Source organism: Thamnophis sirtalis, unplaced genomic scaffold (assembly GCF_051295495.1).
Source record: "Thamnophis sirtalis isolate CommonGarterSnake01/CBP01778 unplaced genomic scaffold, rThaSir2_p1.2 scaffold_3, whole genome shotgun sequence".
Taxonomy (NCBI): Eukaryota; Metazoa; Chordata; class Lepidosauria; order Squamata; family Natricidae; genus Thamnophis; species Thamnophis sirtalis.
In genome coordinates, this window is record NW_028261383.1 from 24,618,996 (window position 1) to 24,636,281 (window position 17,286).

The 17,286-nt window shown below is 43.3% G+C and overlaps 1 protein-coding gene across 1 annotated transcript; it reads left to right on the plus strand.

The window, feature by feature from the left end:
- The first annotated feature begins 2,532 nt into the window (after positions 1–2,532).
- LOC148047651 (uncharacterized) lies at positions 2,533–17,286 on the plus strand. The gene is made up of 2 exons (XM_087711760.1): positions 2,533–4,302; positions 15,292–17,286. Exons 1-2 carry the CDS (start codon positions 2,876–2,878, stop codon positions 16,658–16,660), a joined length of 2,796 nt encoding a protein of 931 aa, XP_087567886.1. The 5' UTR covers positions 2,533–2,875; the 3' UTR covers positions 16,661–17,286.

A 17,286-nucleotide genomic window follows, 5' to 3' on the forward strand; every position in this document is an offset into this window, starting at 1 on the left:
GGTGGAAACTAATCAAGGAGAGAAGCAACCTAGAACTGTGGAGAAATTTCCTAACAGAACAATTAATCAGTGGAACAGCTTCCCTCCAGAAGTTGTGAATGTCCCAACACCGGAAGTCTTTAGGAAGACGTAGGATAGCCATTTGTCTGAAATGGTATAGGGTTTCCTGCCTAGGCAGGGGGTTGGACTAGGAGACCTCCAAGGTCCCTTCCAACTCTGCTATTATATTATTGTATTAATTAAGGTTGATTCTTTGGGAATGGCTTCCCTCCGGAGGTTGTTGGTGCTGCCATCACTGGAGGGTTTTCAGGGGAGATTGAACAGCCGTTTGTTCCTTGTACTAATATGTTGTGTTTGATTTTTGTCAAACATGTCACTACATTACGGCCGAACATCTCCACTTTGGTCTGGTCTGTGCAAAGGACAGTGTTGCAGAAGTCCTGTGGTTTGTCCAGGTGCAACTTTGCAAACCTCAGCCATGTTGCTATGACCTTTTTAGAGAGAAGAGCAACCCTTCCAAACGAACCATAGTTGTTCAGTTTTTTCTAATTGCACTGTCATGAATTTTGATATTTAACATGCTCACTGAAGCCAGTAGAGCCTGATATATAACCTTTAAAAAAAAATTGCTCTGGCCATTGCACCGTCTGGCCTTGGGGTGAATTTTCTTGGATGTTGACTCCTGGGAAGATTGGCAACTACCGTATTTTTTGGAGAATAAGACACACCGGAGTATAAGACACACCAAGGTTTTGAAGGGGCAAATTAAAAAAAGTAGGTAGGTAGATAGAGTTATAGAGAGGGAGAGAAAGAGAGAGAAATACAGTAGGTAGGGAGAGAGAGAGTGGGTAGGTAGGTGGAGGGATAGAGAGAGAGAAATAGAAAGCGAAATACAGTAGATAGGTGGGGAGAGAGAGGGTAGGTAGGTAGGTAGGTAGGTAGAGGAATAAAGAGAGAGAAATAAAGTAGATAGGTAGGGAGAGAGTGTGTATAGGTAGGTAGGTAGGTAGGTAGGTGGGTGGGTAGACGGATAGAGAGAAATAGAAAGAGAAAAATACAATAGATCGGTAGGGAGAGTAGGTAGGTAGGTAGATCGAGAGATAGGGAGAAAGAGAGAAATACAGTAGGTAGGTAGGGAGAAAGGTACGTAGATGTTTCCAGGTGTATTTATCCATGTGCCCGAGAAGGAAACAGCTGACAATCTGAAGCACCTTGTTTCTGCTGGCACAGCACTTGATCAATGTAATTCTCATCAATCAGTTAAAGAGCTTTTGAAAAGGAAAAAAAAAGTTTTTGCACTCTGCAAACCTCCCCAAAACAGTTCTTTTTTCGCGAAAATGAGCCCTTTTTTTTCAAACAAAAGGCAAGGACAGCCTGGGGGGGGGGGGGGGGGGCTTGCAGAGTGCTCCGGGGGTGGCAAAAACGAGTAAAAAATGGCTTGTTTTTCACAAAAGGTTTTCGTCAAAAAAAACCTGCATACATAGCCTTCTAGAGTGCTGCTGGTGGGGGAGCAAAAATGGGCCATTTTTGGCTTATTTCTGCCCTCCCCAGCCCCCAGGAGCTCTCTGAAAGCTTCCACAAGGGTATGCATGGCCATTTTGGTGAAGGGGTGGGGCTTCAGAAGGCAAAAAAGTGCTATATTCGGTGTATAAGATGCACCCAGATTTTCAGCCTCTTTTTTGAGGAAAAAAGGTTCGTTAGAGCCAAGGTGGCGCAGTGGTTAAATGCAGCACTGCAGGCTACTGCTAGATCAGCAGGTCAGCGGTTCAAATCTCACCGGCTCAGGGTTGACTCAGCCTTCCATCCTTCCGAGGTGGGTAAAATGAGGACCCAGATTGTTGGGGGCAATATGCTGACTCTCTGTAAACCGCTTAGAGAGGCCTGAAAGGCCTATGAAGCGGTATATAAGTCTACTGCTATTGCTATTGCTATTGCTATGCTAATGATCAATTGATAGGTCAGAGTTTGCAGCAGCAATCACATCAATAGATTGAGGGCACTTTATTAGCAGGGCTTGGCTGTCACTGTGGTGCTCCATCACTGGAGGCTTTTCAAAAGACACAAGAGAGTGACTTCTCTGAAACGGTATAGGGCAGTGATGGCTAACCTTTTCACGGGGATGTTCCGCGCATTGAATTATGGGTGTGTGCATGCCCGCACATGATCCCCACTGCTCTACTCCCACTTTTGGCACGGGAGCCAAAAAAGGTTAGCCATCACTGCCCTATACCGTTTCAGAGAAGTCACTCTCTTGTGTCTTTTGAAAAGCCTCCAGCTTTGTGGCATGTTTGTTTTTTCATTGTAACATAAGCTTTTTTTCTTTTTTTCTCATCTTCTGCAACCATTTTATGCACAATTATACACTTTTATTTGAATCCTATAGACAAAGAGGATGGCAATATGAGCACGCTGAACAATTGAGGAAAACAAGCAACATTGAAAAGGAAAACAAATCAGTCCAGAAATCAAAATGTTTTCCACTTCCTCCAGAAAAACACACAATTCTTCACCTTCCTAGGCAGGTAAGAAAGAAAAAAGAGAAAATAAAGAAGAGATTTCTACCTGGAGAAAGTAGATTATGCAAAACTCAAGTATATGTTACATGAAAACTCAAGGGCGATTATTGTTCTATTGAGCAAAAAAGGGAAATATCTAGAAGTTACTGGGCAGAAAGTGGGGCAAGCCTCACTCTGGGAGGAAGAATATCACCACTAAATCAAAGCACCACTAAACAAGGGATCTTCCATAATTTTGATCTCCTCAGGAATATGAGTTGTGGAAAAGCTCCATAGACGTGCCTGTTGTGCGAAAGATACAACTTGCAACTCATAGCTGTTTATGCCTGAGAGGAATCCAAACTGGAGAAAACTGGAGAATGTGGCAAAACCTTTGGTCAGAACAACTCTGTTGTGATTCAGGGAAGGATCCACACAAGAAAAAAAGCCCTTCAAGTGCTCCCAATGCAGTAAATTCTTTAGCAAGCATGGCAACATGGACTCATACCAAGAAGAAACCGTTTGAATGTCCTGATTGTGAGAAAAGTTTCAGTACCAATTCGACCCTGGTTCAACACCGGAGGATTCACACGGGAGAGAAACTGTTTCAATGTCCTGATTGTGGGAAATGTTTCAGTCAAAATTCCAAATTCGTGAGACACCAGAGAACTCACACAGGAGAAAAACCCTTTGAATGTCATCATTGCGGAAAAAGTTTCAGTCGGAACTCTAGCCTGGTGGCACACCAGAGAACTCACACAGGAGAAAAACCCTTTGAATGTTCTGATTGCGGGAAAAGTTTCAGTCAGAATATCACCCTGGTGACGCACAGGAGAACTCACACAGGAGAAAAACCCTTTGAATGTTCTGATTGCGGAAAAAGTTTCAGTCAGAATTCCAGCCTGGTGAAACACCAGAGAACTCACACAGGAGAAAAACCCTTTGAATGTTCTGATTGCGGGAAAAGTTTCAGTCAGAACTCCACCCTGGTGAAACACCAGAGAACTCACACAGGAGAAAAACCCTTTGAATGCCCTAATTGCAGAAAAAGTTTCAGTCAGAACTCCAGCCTGGTGGCACACCAGAGAACTCACACAGGAGAAAAACCCTTTGAATGTTCTGATTGCGGAAAAAGTTTCAGTCAGAATTCCAACCTGGTGACACACCAGAGAACTCATACAGGAGAGAAACCATATGAGTGTCCAGACTGTGGGAAAGATCTCAGTAGTATGACTAGCCTTCTAAATCATATGCTTATACACACAGGGGAGAAACCATTTGAGTGTCCTGACTGTGGGAAATGTTTCAGTCAGAATTCCCAACTGATTAAACATCAGAGTGCTCACACAAGAGAGAAACCGTTTGAATGTCCTAATTGTGGGAAAAGCTTCACTCAGAATTCCAGCCTGGTGACACACCAGTGGATTCACACAGGAGAAAAACCCTTTGAATGTACTAATTGCAGAAAAAGTTTCAGTCGGAACTCCAGCCTGGTGGCACACCAGAGAACTCACATAGGAGAAAAACCCTTTGAATGTTCTGATTGCGGGAAAAGTTTCAGTCAGAATTCCACCCTGGTGAAACACCAGAGAACTCACACAGGAGAAAAACCCTTTGAATGTCCTGATTGTGGAAAAAGTTTCAGTCAGAACTCCAGCCTGGTGGCACACCAGAGAACTCACACAGGAGAAAAACCCTTTGAATGTTCTGATTGCGGGAAAAGTTTCAGTCAGAATTCCACCCTGGTGACACACCAGAGAACTCACACAGGAGAGAAACCATATGAGTGTCCAGACTGTGGGAAAGAGCTCAGCAGTATGACTAGCCTTCTAAATCATATGCTTATACACACTGGAGAGAAACCCTTTGAATGTCCTGATTGTGGGAAAGGTTACAGTCAGAATTCAAACCTGGTGACACACCAGAGAACTCACACAGGAGAAAAACCCTTTGAATGTTCCGATTTTCGGAAACGTTTCAGTACCAATTCCAGCCTGGTGTCACACCAGAGAGAAACCCTTTGAATGTCCTAATTGCAGAAAAAGTTTCAGTCAGAACTCCAGCCTGTTGGCACACCAGAGAACTCACACAGGAGAGAAACCATATGAGTGTCTGTGGGAAATATGTCAGTAGTATGACTAGCCTTCTAAATCATATGTTTATACACACTGGAGACAAACCCTTTGAATGTCCTGAATGTGAAATGTTTCAGTCAAAATTCCAGACTTCTGAAACACCTGAGGACACACACAAGAAAGAAACTGTTTAAATGTCTTGATTGTGAGGAAAATTTCAATAACAATTCTAGACTGGTGACACACAAGGTTCACAGAGGAAAGAAATCCTATATAAGTCTAACTGCTATTGTTATTGCTATTTTGTGAGAATCAAGAAATATAGCCTATTGATGTATTAGATTCAATAAGTCCTATGGATAATAGAAGGCCCCAGAAGAAAGTGATATGAACCAAAGTTTTCAGCTCGGATGATTTCAAAATTTACCAGAAATATTTGTAATCCTGCTGAACCGTTGCTAACTCTGAAATATGTTTTTGCAAAATATGCACTTGTATGGATTCGTTTAAAATAGGAAGAATGAAACTGTTGGAAATAAAGAATTGAAAGTAATGTTACACTGATGTTCACAGAGAGTGACAGTTTGTGAGGTTGTGAAGCAAGGATGTGGTTAGAAGAATAGTATAAACGATAAGGTTCAAGATCGGCTCGGGATTCTTTGATTTATAGCAGTGCTTGTAGGACTTGCTATTTCTCATTGGCCCTCTGCATTAATATATTAATGCAGTGTATTATTGCTATTATCTATTCATTTCTAATGTTCCAAATTATTAGAAACAATAAACCTCTTATCTTAAAGTAAGAATTTTTGCTTGTGTTGTTGCGTTTGTTTCCCTGTTGGAATTTTCCTGTCACACTTTGGATGTCCTGATTGTGGGGAAAAATTTCAATCACCGTTCCCATCTTATGAGACACCTTATGAGACTTTCCCTTATGACTGTGGGAAAGAGCTCTGTGGGAAATCATGTCCTTATACAAATCAGGGGAGAAACCATTTATGTGCCCTGAATGTGATCAGTGCTTCAGGAAATGTTCCACCCTTATTGCACATGAGAAAACCCACGTGACCCAAAGTGATGAGTGTAGAGATGGTTTGAATTTCATTTCTAATGTCCCATTTTGTGTCCAGCTGAGAAACTGACTGATTTGAAGACTTTGCCTGATTTTTTTGTAGGCAAATGTGTTGTGTTATTAGATGGGCCTTCAGCGTAAGAAGTGACGGGTCCCTCCTATGGAGGAAGGAACCCTGAGCATAGTGCAAGACAAATATTTATACATTTCTTTACTTTCATTTCAGACTAGCAGAAACCTGTTGAGGCCTAAACTTCAGCCTTGCCATCTCAACATATGAGCAATCATCAAATTCATCAAAAGTGTGATTAACATTAGCACAAAAGGTTTGACTAGCCAGAGATATTTTTCAGGCTTGAAAGACATGGATTTTCTCCATGTTGTAGGTGTGTGTATTTGTATTTCTCTCTGAGTGTATCTGGAAATGTATACTCTATCCCCAGGACTTCCAGATACACAGTCATGTAAAAAAGGAAGTACACTCTCCTTGACTTTTATGATGTTACTTATCAGGACATAGTAGAAATCATGACATAGTTAAGAACTTAGAAGTTCTTAAAAGTAGGTAAATACAACCACAACAACACGTGACATATTACATCAGGTCATCATTTATTTTATTTTAAAAAATGGAGAAGTGTGTGAAAAAAGTATGACTCAATAATATGCAGAGCCACTCTTAGCAGCAATAACTAGAAATAATTCTTTTCTGTATGACTTTATCAATCCCTTGCAAATGTCAGCCTCTGCTTCGCTTGCTTGCTTGCTTTCAGCTGCCATGGAAACAGGGAGGGTGGCATGGTATTTGGGGTGGGAATAAAAGTACTTTTAATTCCACAAACAATGGAGTTGAGAGATTTCTTTCTTGGTTACTGAAGGAGGCACACCTGACAATAAGCAAGGTCTCGGATCGTGCTCATCCCGGAGCTAACACCTTCCGAGGGGAATGCAATTAAAACAAAACTTTCATAGAAATGTCCAACCCAGGCAGTGACCAGGAGGAGAACATGGGGGCTGCCAGATCCTCATGCCCCTTGGAAACAGAGCAGACAGAGGAACTGGATTTGGAGGAAAGATCCGTTCTCCCTAAGTGGTCGTTGGGAGTGGGGCAGAGATATGATCCTGAGGAAATCCCTGCTGGAGTTACCACCAGCCGACACTGGCGACCTGCAGCTGCCTGGCAGGAAGCTGAAGAAGAGGATCTCATGATGTCCCACACTATGAAATTCTTCCAATTGGGAGAAATGTTGTTTTTGTAAGCGCCAGGCTGAGAGGGAAGCTGATTTTCCTGATCAAGAAGAGAAACGTGCAGAGGACCTGTCTCACCCTGCGGGGAGGGGGGACCCTGGGGGCAGACAGCAGAGCTGATCAGGATCGGAGAGCCCCAGCAGCAGCAGCAGCAGCAGCCACACGAGCCCCTCCAAGGGGGGGAGCCCCCTGAAGACGCCGAATGGCAAAAGTTCCTCCTCTTGGTGTGAAATTTGGAGGGGACCACACAGAACTGGGATTATTCCTGGTCCAGGTCTGGAATTTCATGCAACAGTTTGGAGAAGATTTCCCCAACAAGGAAAGAAAGGTGAAAGCTGTGACGATAGCATTGGAGAATAGGCGGCAGCTTGGATGGTCGCCTTGCATAATGATAATTCCCTCCTGCTGAGGAATTACAATGTGTTTATGGCCGCCCTGAGGAAGCACTTTGATGATCCGCTAGTCGAGCGTAAGGCGAAAGCCAAGATGAAAACTCTTACTCAGGGAAGAAGTCCAGTAGTTGAGTACATCCAAGACTTTCGTGAGCTGTCATTGCTTATGTGGGAGTGGTCCGAGGAGGCTTTAATGCAGTATTTTTCAACCTTTTTTGTGCAAAGACACACTTTTTTCATGAAAAAAATCACGAGGCACACCACCATTAGAAAATGTTAAAAAAATTTAACTCTGTGCCTATATTGACTATATATAAAGTAATTCTCCCACGGCACACCTTACACTATGTCACGGCACACTAGTGTGCCACGGCACAGTGGTTGAAAAACACTGCTTTAATGGACAGTTTTACGGATGGCCTGAACCAAGATATATACCACAACTGTGTTAACAGAGGGGCCCCATGCAACCTGCAACACTGGTACAAGCTGGCAGCAGATGTGAAGATTGACCTAGCCAGGAATAAGGAATAAGTGTGCTCTGGTTTCAACAGGTTCACATGAAATACAGGATAAATTCTTCTAAGGTTGTTCAGCAGCTCCAACTTCAACACAGAATTTATGATTTTTACAATGGGTAACGGACCTAAGTACTTTGGCCCCAGCTTCTTCGATTTTTGGGTGGTTTGTAGGAACTTGGTGGACAAAAACACTCTATCCCCAACATGGTACTCTTTACGTTTAACCCTTATCTGCCTGTTTTTTGTGAGTCTGGTGAGCCGCATCTAATGCTTTGCGGGTTATGGGCCAAAATTGCTGAAGTTGATCACTCCATTCAGACAAGGATTAAATTTGCAGTTTCTTTTGAGGCAATTCAGGAATTGTCACAAAGTCCTGTCCAAACACAACTTTAAAAGGGGTCATGCCGGTACTGCTGTGTACAGAATTATTGTATGCCACCTCTGCATATGGTAACAGTTCAGCCCAATTATCCTGTTGATAATTGATGAAACATCAGATGTACTGTTCCAAAACCAAGTTATTCTGTTCGCAAGCTCCATTAGTTTGAGGATGGTGGGTAGAGCTTAGCCCCTGGGTGGAGCCAATCAATTTCAGGAATTCCTTCCAAAAGAGGAAGGGGAATTGGAACCCCCTGTCCAAAATAATGTGTTCAGGCACTCCATGTAACCTATATACATGTAAAATAAACAATTTAGCCAATGACTTTACTGATGGGATCTTGGAGAGAGGCACAAAATGAACCTGTTTGGAAAACAGATAGGTGATAACCCAAATAATGATATTCCCCAGACTTTCTGATAACTCGACAATAAAGTCCATCAATATCTCTTTTCATGGGGTCCCAGGACAGGCAACATTTTGAAGAAGAACTTGGGGCTTCCCTGGTGGCCTTTTTGTGGCCGCACAGACAGGACAACTGGCTATGTAGGACTCCATGTTTTTTTTTCAATGAAGGCCACTAAAATTGCCTTTTAATCAAATGCAAAGTCTTTACAAATCCAAAATGGCCTGCCATTTTTGAATCATTGGCCCGTTGAAGTATGACAGGTTTCAGATTGGCAGGAACATATAGTTTAGCTCCTACCTAAGCCAGTCCATCTTTCATGGTGCATTCATCAGAATGTTTCTTGAACCAGTCATCGGAGTCAAGGCCCTCTTTGAGTTTGTTCATTAGGTCCATAGTCACATCTAAGTCCACTGGGCTTTGGCTCCTAGTAACCATTGGGACAGCCAGATATTAAGCTGGAATGACTGGATGAACCACATTTAACTAGAGCTGTTGTACTGGGGAAGCCTGGACAAGGCATCAGCGATAAAGTTCTTCCCCCCCCCAGGGGATATACTTGAGGGTAAAGTTGAAATGGTTGAAGTGCTGTGCCCAATGCACTTGTTTAGGTGACAGCTTACGCGGGGTCTTCAACACTTCTAAATTTTTATGATCAGTCCATACTTCTAAAGGGTGTTTCGTTCCCTCTAGGAAGTGTTGCTAGGTCATCAAAGCCCACCTGACAGCAAAAGCTTCCTTTTCCCATAGGGCCCATCTCCTTTCTATCTCTGTAAGCTTACGTGAGATGTAAGCGCATGGTTGCAATTTACCCTCGGCATTTAATACAATACAATACAATAGCAGAGTTGGAAGGGACCTTGGAGGTCTTGTAGTCCAACCCCCTGCCTAGGCAGGAAACCCTATACCATTTCACACAAATGGCTATCCAACATCTTCTTAAAGACTTCCAGTGTTGGGGCATTCACAACTTCTGGAGGGAAGCTGTTCCAATGATTAATTGTTCTAACTGTCAGAAAATTTCTCCTCAGTTCTAAGTTGCTTCCCTCCTTGATTAGTTTCCACCCATTGCTTCTTCTTCTACCCTCAGGTGCCTTGGAAAATAGTTTGACTCCCTCTTCTTTGTGACAACCCCTGAGATTTTGGAACACTGCTATCATGTCTCCCCTAGTCCTTCTTTTTTATTAAACTAGAATACCCAGTTCCTGCAACTGTTCTTCATATGTTTTAGTCTCCAGTCCCCTAATCATCTTTGTTGCTCTTCTCTGCACTCTTTCTAGAGTCTCCACATCTTTTCTACATCGTGGTGACCAAAACTGAATGCAGTATTCCAAGTGTGGCCTTACCAAGGGATTATAAAGTGGTATTAACACTTCACATGATCTTGATTCTATCCCTCTGTTTATGGAGCCTAGAACTGTGTTGGGTTTTTTTGGCAGCTGCTGCACACTGCTGGCTCATATTTAAATGGTTGTCCACTAGGACTCCAAGATCCCTCTCACAGTTACTACTGTTGAGCAAGGTACCAGCTATACTGCACCTATGCATTTCGTTTTTGTTGTCTAAATGTAGAACCTTACTCTTTTCACCATTGAATTTCATTTTATTAGATAGTGCCCAATGTTCAAGTCTGTCAAGATCCTTCTGTATCTTTAGCCTATCTTCTGGAGTGTTGTCTATTCCTGCCAGCTTGGTGTCATCTGCAAATTTGATGAGTTCCCCGTTTATTCCCTCATCCAAATCACTGATGAAGATGTTGAAGAGTACTGGGCCTAAAACAGAGCCTTGGGGTACTCCACTGCATACTTCCCTCCATGTAGATGCAGTTCCATTGAGGACTACATGTTGAGTGTGGTTGGTCAGCCAGTTACAAATCCATCTGGTGGTGATGCTGTCTAACCCACATTCTTCTACTTTATCTAGTAGTAGGTTATGGTCTACCTTATCAAATGCCTTACTGAAGTCCAAGTAAACTATATCGACGGCATTCCTCTGGTCCACTAATTTTGTCACATTATCAAAGAATGCAATAAGATTAGTCTGGCATGATCTGTTTTTGAGAAACACATGTTGGCTTTTGGCTATTACTTTGTTTGCTTCTAGGTGTTTGCTAATTCATTGTTTGATTATCTTTTCCAGAATCTTTCCTGGTATTGAGGTCAGGCTGATAGGTCTGTAGTTTCCTGGATCTGTTTATTTCCCCATTTTTGAAGATGGGAACCACATAAGCTCTTTTCCAGTCCTCTGGTAGTTCCCCGGTGCTCCAGGATCTCTGAAAGATATACTTCAGTGGTTCTGAGATCTCGTCTGCCAGTTCCTTCAGAACCCTGGGGTGTAATCCATCTGGTCCTGGCGATTTGAACTCATCTACGGTAGACAGGTGCTCACTTGCCATTTTGTTCCCAATTTCAACTTGTGTTCCTAATCTGATTTTTGTGGTGCTGTTTTTGATAGGTTGGACTGTTTTATCCCTTTGTGTAAAGACAGATGGAAAACATGAGTTAAATAGTTCTGCTTTCTTCCTGTTGCTTGTCACCTTCTTGCCACTTTTTCCCAGCAATGGACCAATTATTTCCTTAATCTTTTTCTTGTTTTTAACATGTTGAAGAAGCTTTTTTGTTATTTTTTACTTTTGTAGCAAGCCTTTCTTCATTGTGAGCCTTAGCTTTCCGCGCTTCTTCTTTACATGCTCGGGCTATTTGCTGATATTTGTTCTACTATTTGTGTTTGCATAATGCCTTAGTTAAGTCCTCCCCTTTCCACATTTTATTCTTATCTTCTTTGTCTTTCAATTTGTCAGAGAGTTCTTTATGGATCCAATAGAGGGCACTTTAAGTCCTACTGGAATGGTCATGGGGCCCGATTGGGGATTCACTGAGTGGTCCTCATCTGAATCAGTTTCACAGAAGAGGAAGGTTCCTAAAGGACATCAGCACCTTCCACGCTTTCCAGGGCAGTTTCACAGCGTCTCTCTAATTTCCAGTCAGGTTCCTCCCTAACAGCCGGGGTCAGTTTTGGGACATGTCTAGCATAGCAGTTGGGTTCCCAATGCCCCTCCATTCCTGCTTTTGGTGCCTCCTCGGACCTCCCCCGCATGCGCACCAACAGCTCACGAAACTCCTGTGTGTACTCAGCCTCAGGCCTCCCATCCTGGGTTAAGGGGTTCATTCTGCTTTTCGCCTTGATTTAGGGGTGGTGGTCATCAAAACGTTTCCTCAAGGCAGTCATAAACTCCTTGTAACCCCACAGCAGGGGGGAAACATCATTATGCAAGGCTACCATCCAGGCAGCCGCTTTTCCTTCCAAAGCCATAGCAACACTTCTCACTTTGGCAACTTCCGATGAGAAAACCTCCCCAAACTCCTGCAGGTAATTCCAAACTTGCAGTAAAAAAAAACCCAGTTCTTTGGGATCCCCTCTGTACTTCACTCCATGTGGAAGATCTGAGCATTTGGTGCCTTTGGGGGTTTCCCTCCTCCTTGGGGGAGCATGACCTGCTGCTGCTGCTGTGGCTGGGGCCCCTCCCTCTTGCCCAGCTCCGGTAGCTGTTCTCAGGGACATTTCAGAGCTAACCAGGTCTTCTGCTCCTCCCTCCGCCTGCTTGGCTAATCCACTTTCCCTTTTATCAAGACTTACACGGACGTGTCGTCGCTCCCAAGCCTCCTGAAGAAGGTGTGAAGCATGGGTCATCATGAGAGCCTCTCTTTCAGCTGCCTGCCAGTCATCTTCTGGTTTTCCGCTGGTTGTGACCCTTGCCATTTTCTTCTCCTGCTTGCTGCAGGGGTTAGACATTTGGGTGCTCCCCCCACGGAAACTTTTAACTCCAGGATGGGTGCGAGCTGAGACCTTGCTTAATGTCAGGCATGCCTCCCTCAATAACCAAGAAAGAAAACTCCTAACTCCATTGTTTGTGGAATTAAAATACTTTTACTGGTTATGAAAAGATAGCTGCGAAAGTAAAACAAGGTCTGAGTCAGAAAAGCGCAAAATCATACGTATCAAACATTGCCCAGCCCCCTCCCTCCAACAACCCGCACCCCATTGCCCAATCTGCAACTCCCTTATGTGTCATGGGGGTTGCATCTCCTAGAACCATCATCAGGTTGGTATGCAGGACGGTTGGCCTTGACCAGGTCCAAACATCGGCCAATAACATGCTAGGAAGAAGGTGAGAACAAAACTGCCTTTTTGACTATCACTCCTGCACCATTTATTCCCAACCCAAATACCATGCCCCCCCCGTTGCCATGGCAGCCGAAAGCAAGTAAGTGAAGCACAGGCTGACATAGAGTCTGAGATATAACCCCCTTTTTTTACCAATATCTCTGGGCATTGAACTGTCTGGCGTTGTTAATTTTCTTGAATGTCCAGTCCTGGGAAGATTGGCAACTGTCTTGAATGTTTCCTCTTCTGAATAATCTTCCTCAGTGTAGAATGATGGATTTTAAATTGCGGTATTTTTTTGAGTATAAGATGCACCAGAGTATAAGATGCACCGAGACTTTGAAGAGACAAATTTTTTTTAAAAAAAAAAATCACTCGCCGCGCGAGTGATTGCGGGTGCACCCCGATTCACCCGCATTACACCTATCCTCCGCGAGCTGCGCTGGCTACCTGTTGATCTCCGGATGCGCTTCAAGGTGCTATTGACCACCCATAAAGCCCTACATGGCAGTGGATCTGGATACTTGAGAGACCGCCTTCTGCCAATTACCTCCCTACGGCCTATAAGATCTCATAGGTTAGGCCTCCTCCGCATCCCATCGGCCAGCCAATGTCGGCTGGCAACCACAAGGAGGAGGGCCTTCTCAGTAGCGGCCCCGACCCTTTGGAACGAGCTCCCCGTAGAGATTCGTACCCTCTCCACCGTCCAGGCCTTCCGCACAGCCTTGAAGAACTGGCTCGCCCGTCAGGCCTGGGGATAAGGACCACTACCCCGCCCGAATGTTGTATGCATGTTGCGTATTATTTTATTATGTGTTGTTGTCGTAGTATTGTATTGTATTGTATTCCCCTCTCCCTGGTTTCTGTGAGCCGCCCTGAGTCCCCTCAGGGAAAAGGGCGGCCTACAAATAAAATCAATTCCAATTCCAATTCCAAAAAGTTTTTGCAGTCTGCAGACCACCCAAAAACGGCCCGTTTCTCTCAAAAACTTGCCCATTTTTGTATCCCCCCAAAAAGGGCATGCACAGCCTTTAAGGGGCTTATAGAGTGCTCCTGGGGGCTGGGGGAGCAAAAATGAGCGAAAAACGGCCCGTTTTAGCTCATATCTGCCCTCACCTGCCCCCAGGAGCACTTTGGAAGCCTCCTAAGGGCTATGCACAGCCATTTTGGTGAAGAGGGCGGGGTTTCAGCAGGCCAAAAATGTTGTATTTACTGTATAAGATGCACCCAGATATTCACCCTTTTTTTTGAGGGAAAAGGGTTCATCTTATACTCCAAAAAATATGGTATCTGGAAATGGCCTTTTAAACCTTCCCAGATTGATGTACAGCAACAATTGCTTCTCTAAGATCATAGCTGAGGTCTTTAATCTTTGGCATTGTCTTAACACACACCTCAATGTCAGAGATTAGGAAACTCCTACACTTTGGCTTTTATAGATGTAGTCTCTATCTCTGACCCGTGTTGCAACGTGAATCAAGTAAATGCAGTCTGACTGAAGTACTAATGCAAATCTCTGGCATTTTTCATGTTTCAGCTAGCCATGAAAAAATAAAGTTTTGATTCAAAGCAAAATTGTGGTTGCATGTTTGCATTTCTATTTTAGTGTTTTAAAATTTTATAACACCTGTGTTTGAAAACAACCCTTTGCACTGCTAAGAATTCATTGATTGACCAAGTCCACAACCAATTTCTTCATTGAATGGATATTTGAACTTGGATCTGGGTAGTTTTTCATGTGTCAAATGAATCGTGATTAATGTAAAATTATTATAGGATTGTGGCATGTTTGCTATTTCATTGTAACATAAGCTTTTCTCTTTTTTTCTCATCTTCTGCAACTATTCTATACACAATTAAAGATACATTTTTATTTGAATCTTATAGACAAAGAAGATGGCAATAAGAGCACTCTGGGCAACTGAGTATAACAAGCAACACTGAACAGCAAAGCAAGTCAGGCCAGAAATCAAAATATTTCCCTTTTCCTTCTGAAAACTATACAATCTTCCTAAGCAGATGAGGGAGAATAAAAAAAAGAAAACTAAGAAGAGATTTCTATCTGGATAAAGAAGAGTATGCAAAACTCAAGCATACGTTACATGAAAAGTCAAGGGAGATTATTTTTCCATTGAGCAAAAAAGGGAAATATCTTGAAGTTACTGGTGTGGTAGGCCTTGTTCTTGGAAGAAGAAAATCACCACTAAATCAAAGCACCACTGAACAAGGAATTATCTATATTTTTGATCTCCTCGGGAACATGAGTTGTGGAAAAGCTCCGTAGACGTGCCTGTTGTGAGAAAGATATCACTTGCAACTCATAGCTGATTATGCCTGAGAGGATCCAGACTGGAGAAAAGCCATACAAGTGCTCCCATTGCGGTAAATGCTTTAGCATGGCATCATGGACTCACACCAAAGAGAAACCCTTTGAATGTCCTGATTGTGGGAAAAGCTTCAGTAATAATTCCAGCCTGGTGACACGTCAGAGGACTCACACAGGAGAGAAACCCTTTGAGTGTCCTGATTGTGGGAAAAGCTTCAGTCAAAATTCTCATCTCGTTTCACACCAGAGCATTCACACAGGAGAGAAACCATTTGGGTGTCCTGATTGTGAGAAATGTTTCAGTGAGAATTCTAGTCTTGTTAAACACCAGAGGACTCACACAGGAGAAAAACCGTTTGAATGTCCTGATTGTGGGAAAAGCTTCAGTAACAATTCCAGCCTGGTGACACATCAGAGGACTCACACAGGAGAGAAACCCTTTGAATGTCCTGATTGTGGGAAAAGTTTCAATACCAATTCCTGGCTGGTGATACACCAGTGGGTTCACACAGGACAGAAACCCTTTGAGTGTCCTGATTGTGAGAAATGTTTCAGTGAGAATTCCAGTCTGGTTAGACACCAGAGGACTCACACAGGAGAGAAACCCTTTGAGTGTCCTGATTGTGGGAAAAGTTTCAGTCAGAATTCTAATCTGGTTAGACACCAGAGCATTCACACAGGAGAGAAACCCTTTGAGTGTCCTGATTGTGAGAAATGTTTCAGTGAGAATTCCAGTCTGGTTAGACACCAGAGGACTCACACAGGAGAGAAGCCCTTTGAGTGTCCTGATTGTGGGAAAAGCTTCAGTCAAAATTCTCATCTCGTTTCACACCAGAGCATTCACACAGGAGACAAACCCTTTGGGTGTCCTGATTGTGAGAAATGTTTCAGTCAGAATTCCAATCTTGTTAAACACCAGAGGACTCACACAAGAGAGAAACCCTTTGAATGTCTTGATTGTGGGAAAAGTTTCAATACCAATTCCTGGCTGGTGATACACCAGAGGGTTCACACAGGACAAAAATCCTTTGAGTGTCCTGATTGTGAGAAATGTTTCAGTGAGAATTCCAGTCTGGTTAGACACCAGAGGACTCACACAGGAGAGAAACCCTTTGAGTGTCCTGATTGTGAGAAATGTTTCAGTGAGAATTCCAGTCTGGTTAGACACCAGAGGACTCACACAGGAGAGAAACCCTTTGAGTGTCCTGATTGTGGGAAAAGTTTCAGTCAGAATTCTAGTCTGGTTAAACACCAGAGGACTCACACAGGAGAGAAACCCTTTGAGTGTCCTGATTGTGGGAAAAGTTTCAGTCAGAATTCTAGTCTGGTTAAACACCAGAGGACTCACACAGGAGAGAAACCCTTTGAATGTCCTGATTGTGGGAAAAGCTTCAGTAACAGTTCTAACCTGATGATGCACAGGAGGAGTCACACAGGAGAGAAACCCTTTGAGTGTCCTGATTGTGGGAAACGTTACAGTCAGAATTCCAGCCTGGTGAGTCACCAGAGGACTCACACAGGTGAGATACCTTATGAGTGTCCAGACAGTGGGGAAGATCTCGTACTAGGGTTAACCTTATAAATTATGTCCTTATACACAGAGGGGAGAAATCATTTGAGTGCCCTGAGTGTCACCTTTGCTTCAGAAAACATTCCACCCTTACACCTTCAGCATAAGAAGTTGCTGATTTTTTTTTTTTTTTTTTTGCAGAAACTCTGCAATTATGCAGAAATCTATTTTGGAGTGTTATATGCATTCTTATGGTGATAGATGATAGAAATGCCAAATACAGGTCGCAGTGAACCAGAGTCGTGTGATTCTCTTCTATGTCCTTTTGACCAGCAAATTCAATATGGAAGCCAGATTAGCTTAACAACCACGTAACTAACAACAGCAATGATTCACTTAGCTGTAGCAAGAAAAGTGGTTAAAATGGAGCAAAACTTGCTTAACAGATGTCTCACTTAGCAAGTGAAATTTTGGGATCAATTGTTCTAAATCAAGGACTGCCTGTATTTACACAAAGTATCAGAGTTGGACATTACATGTTTTCTAGTCCAAACCCTCCTGCTCAAGGCAGGGGACCCGGTTCCATTTCACACAGTCTCTTCTTGAAAACCTCCAGTCGACTTCTGTGGGCAAATCCGGTCCTTTAATCTCGCTGAATCTCTTGGGATCATTTCATCAATGAACATCCCCCCCTTCCT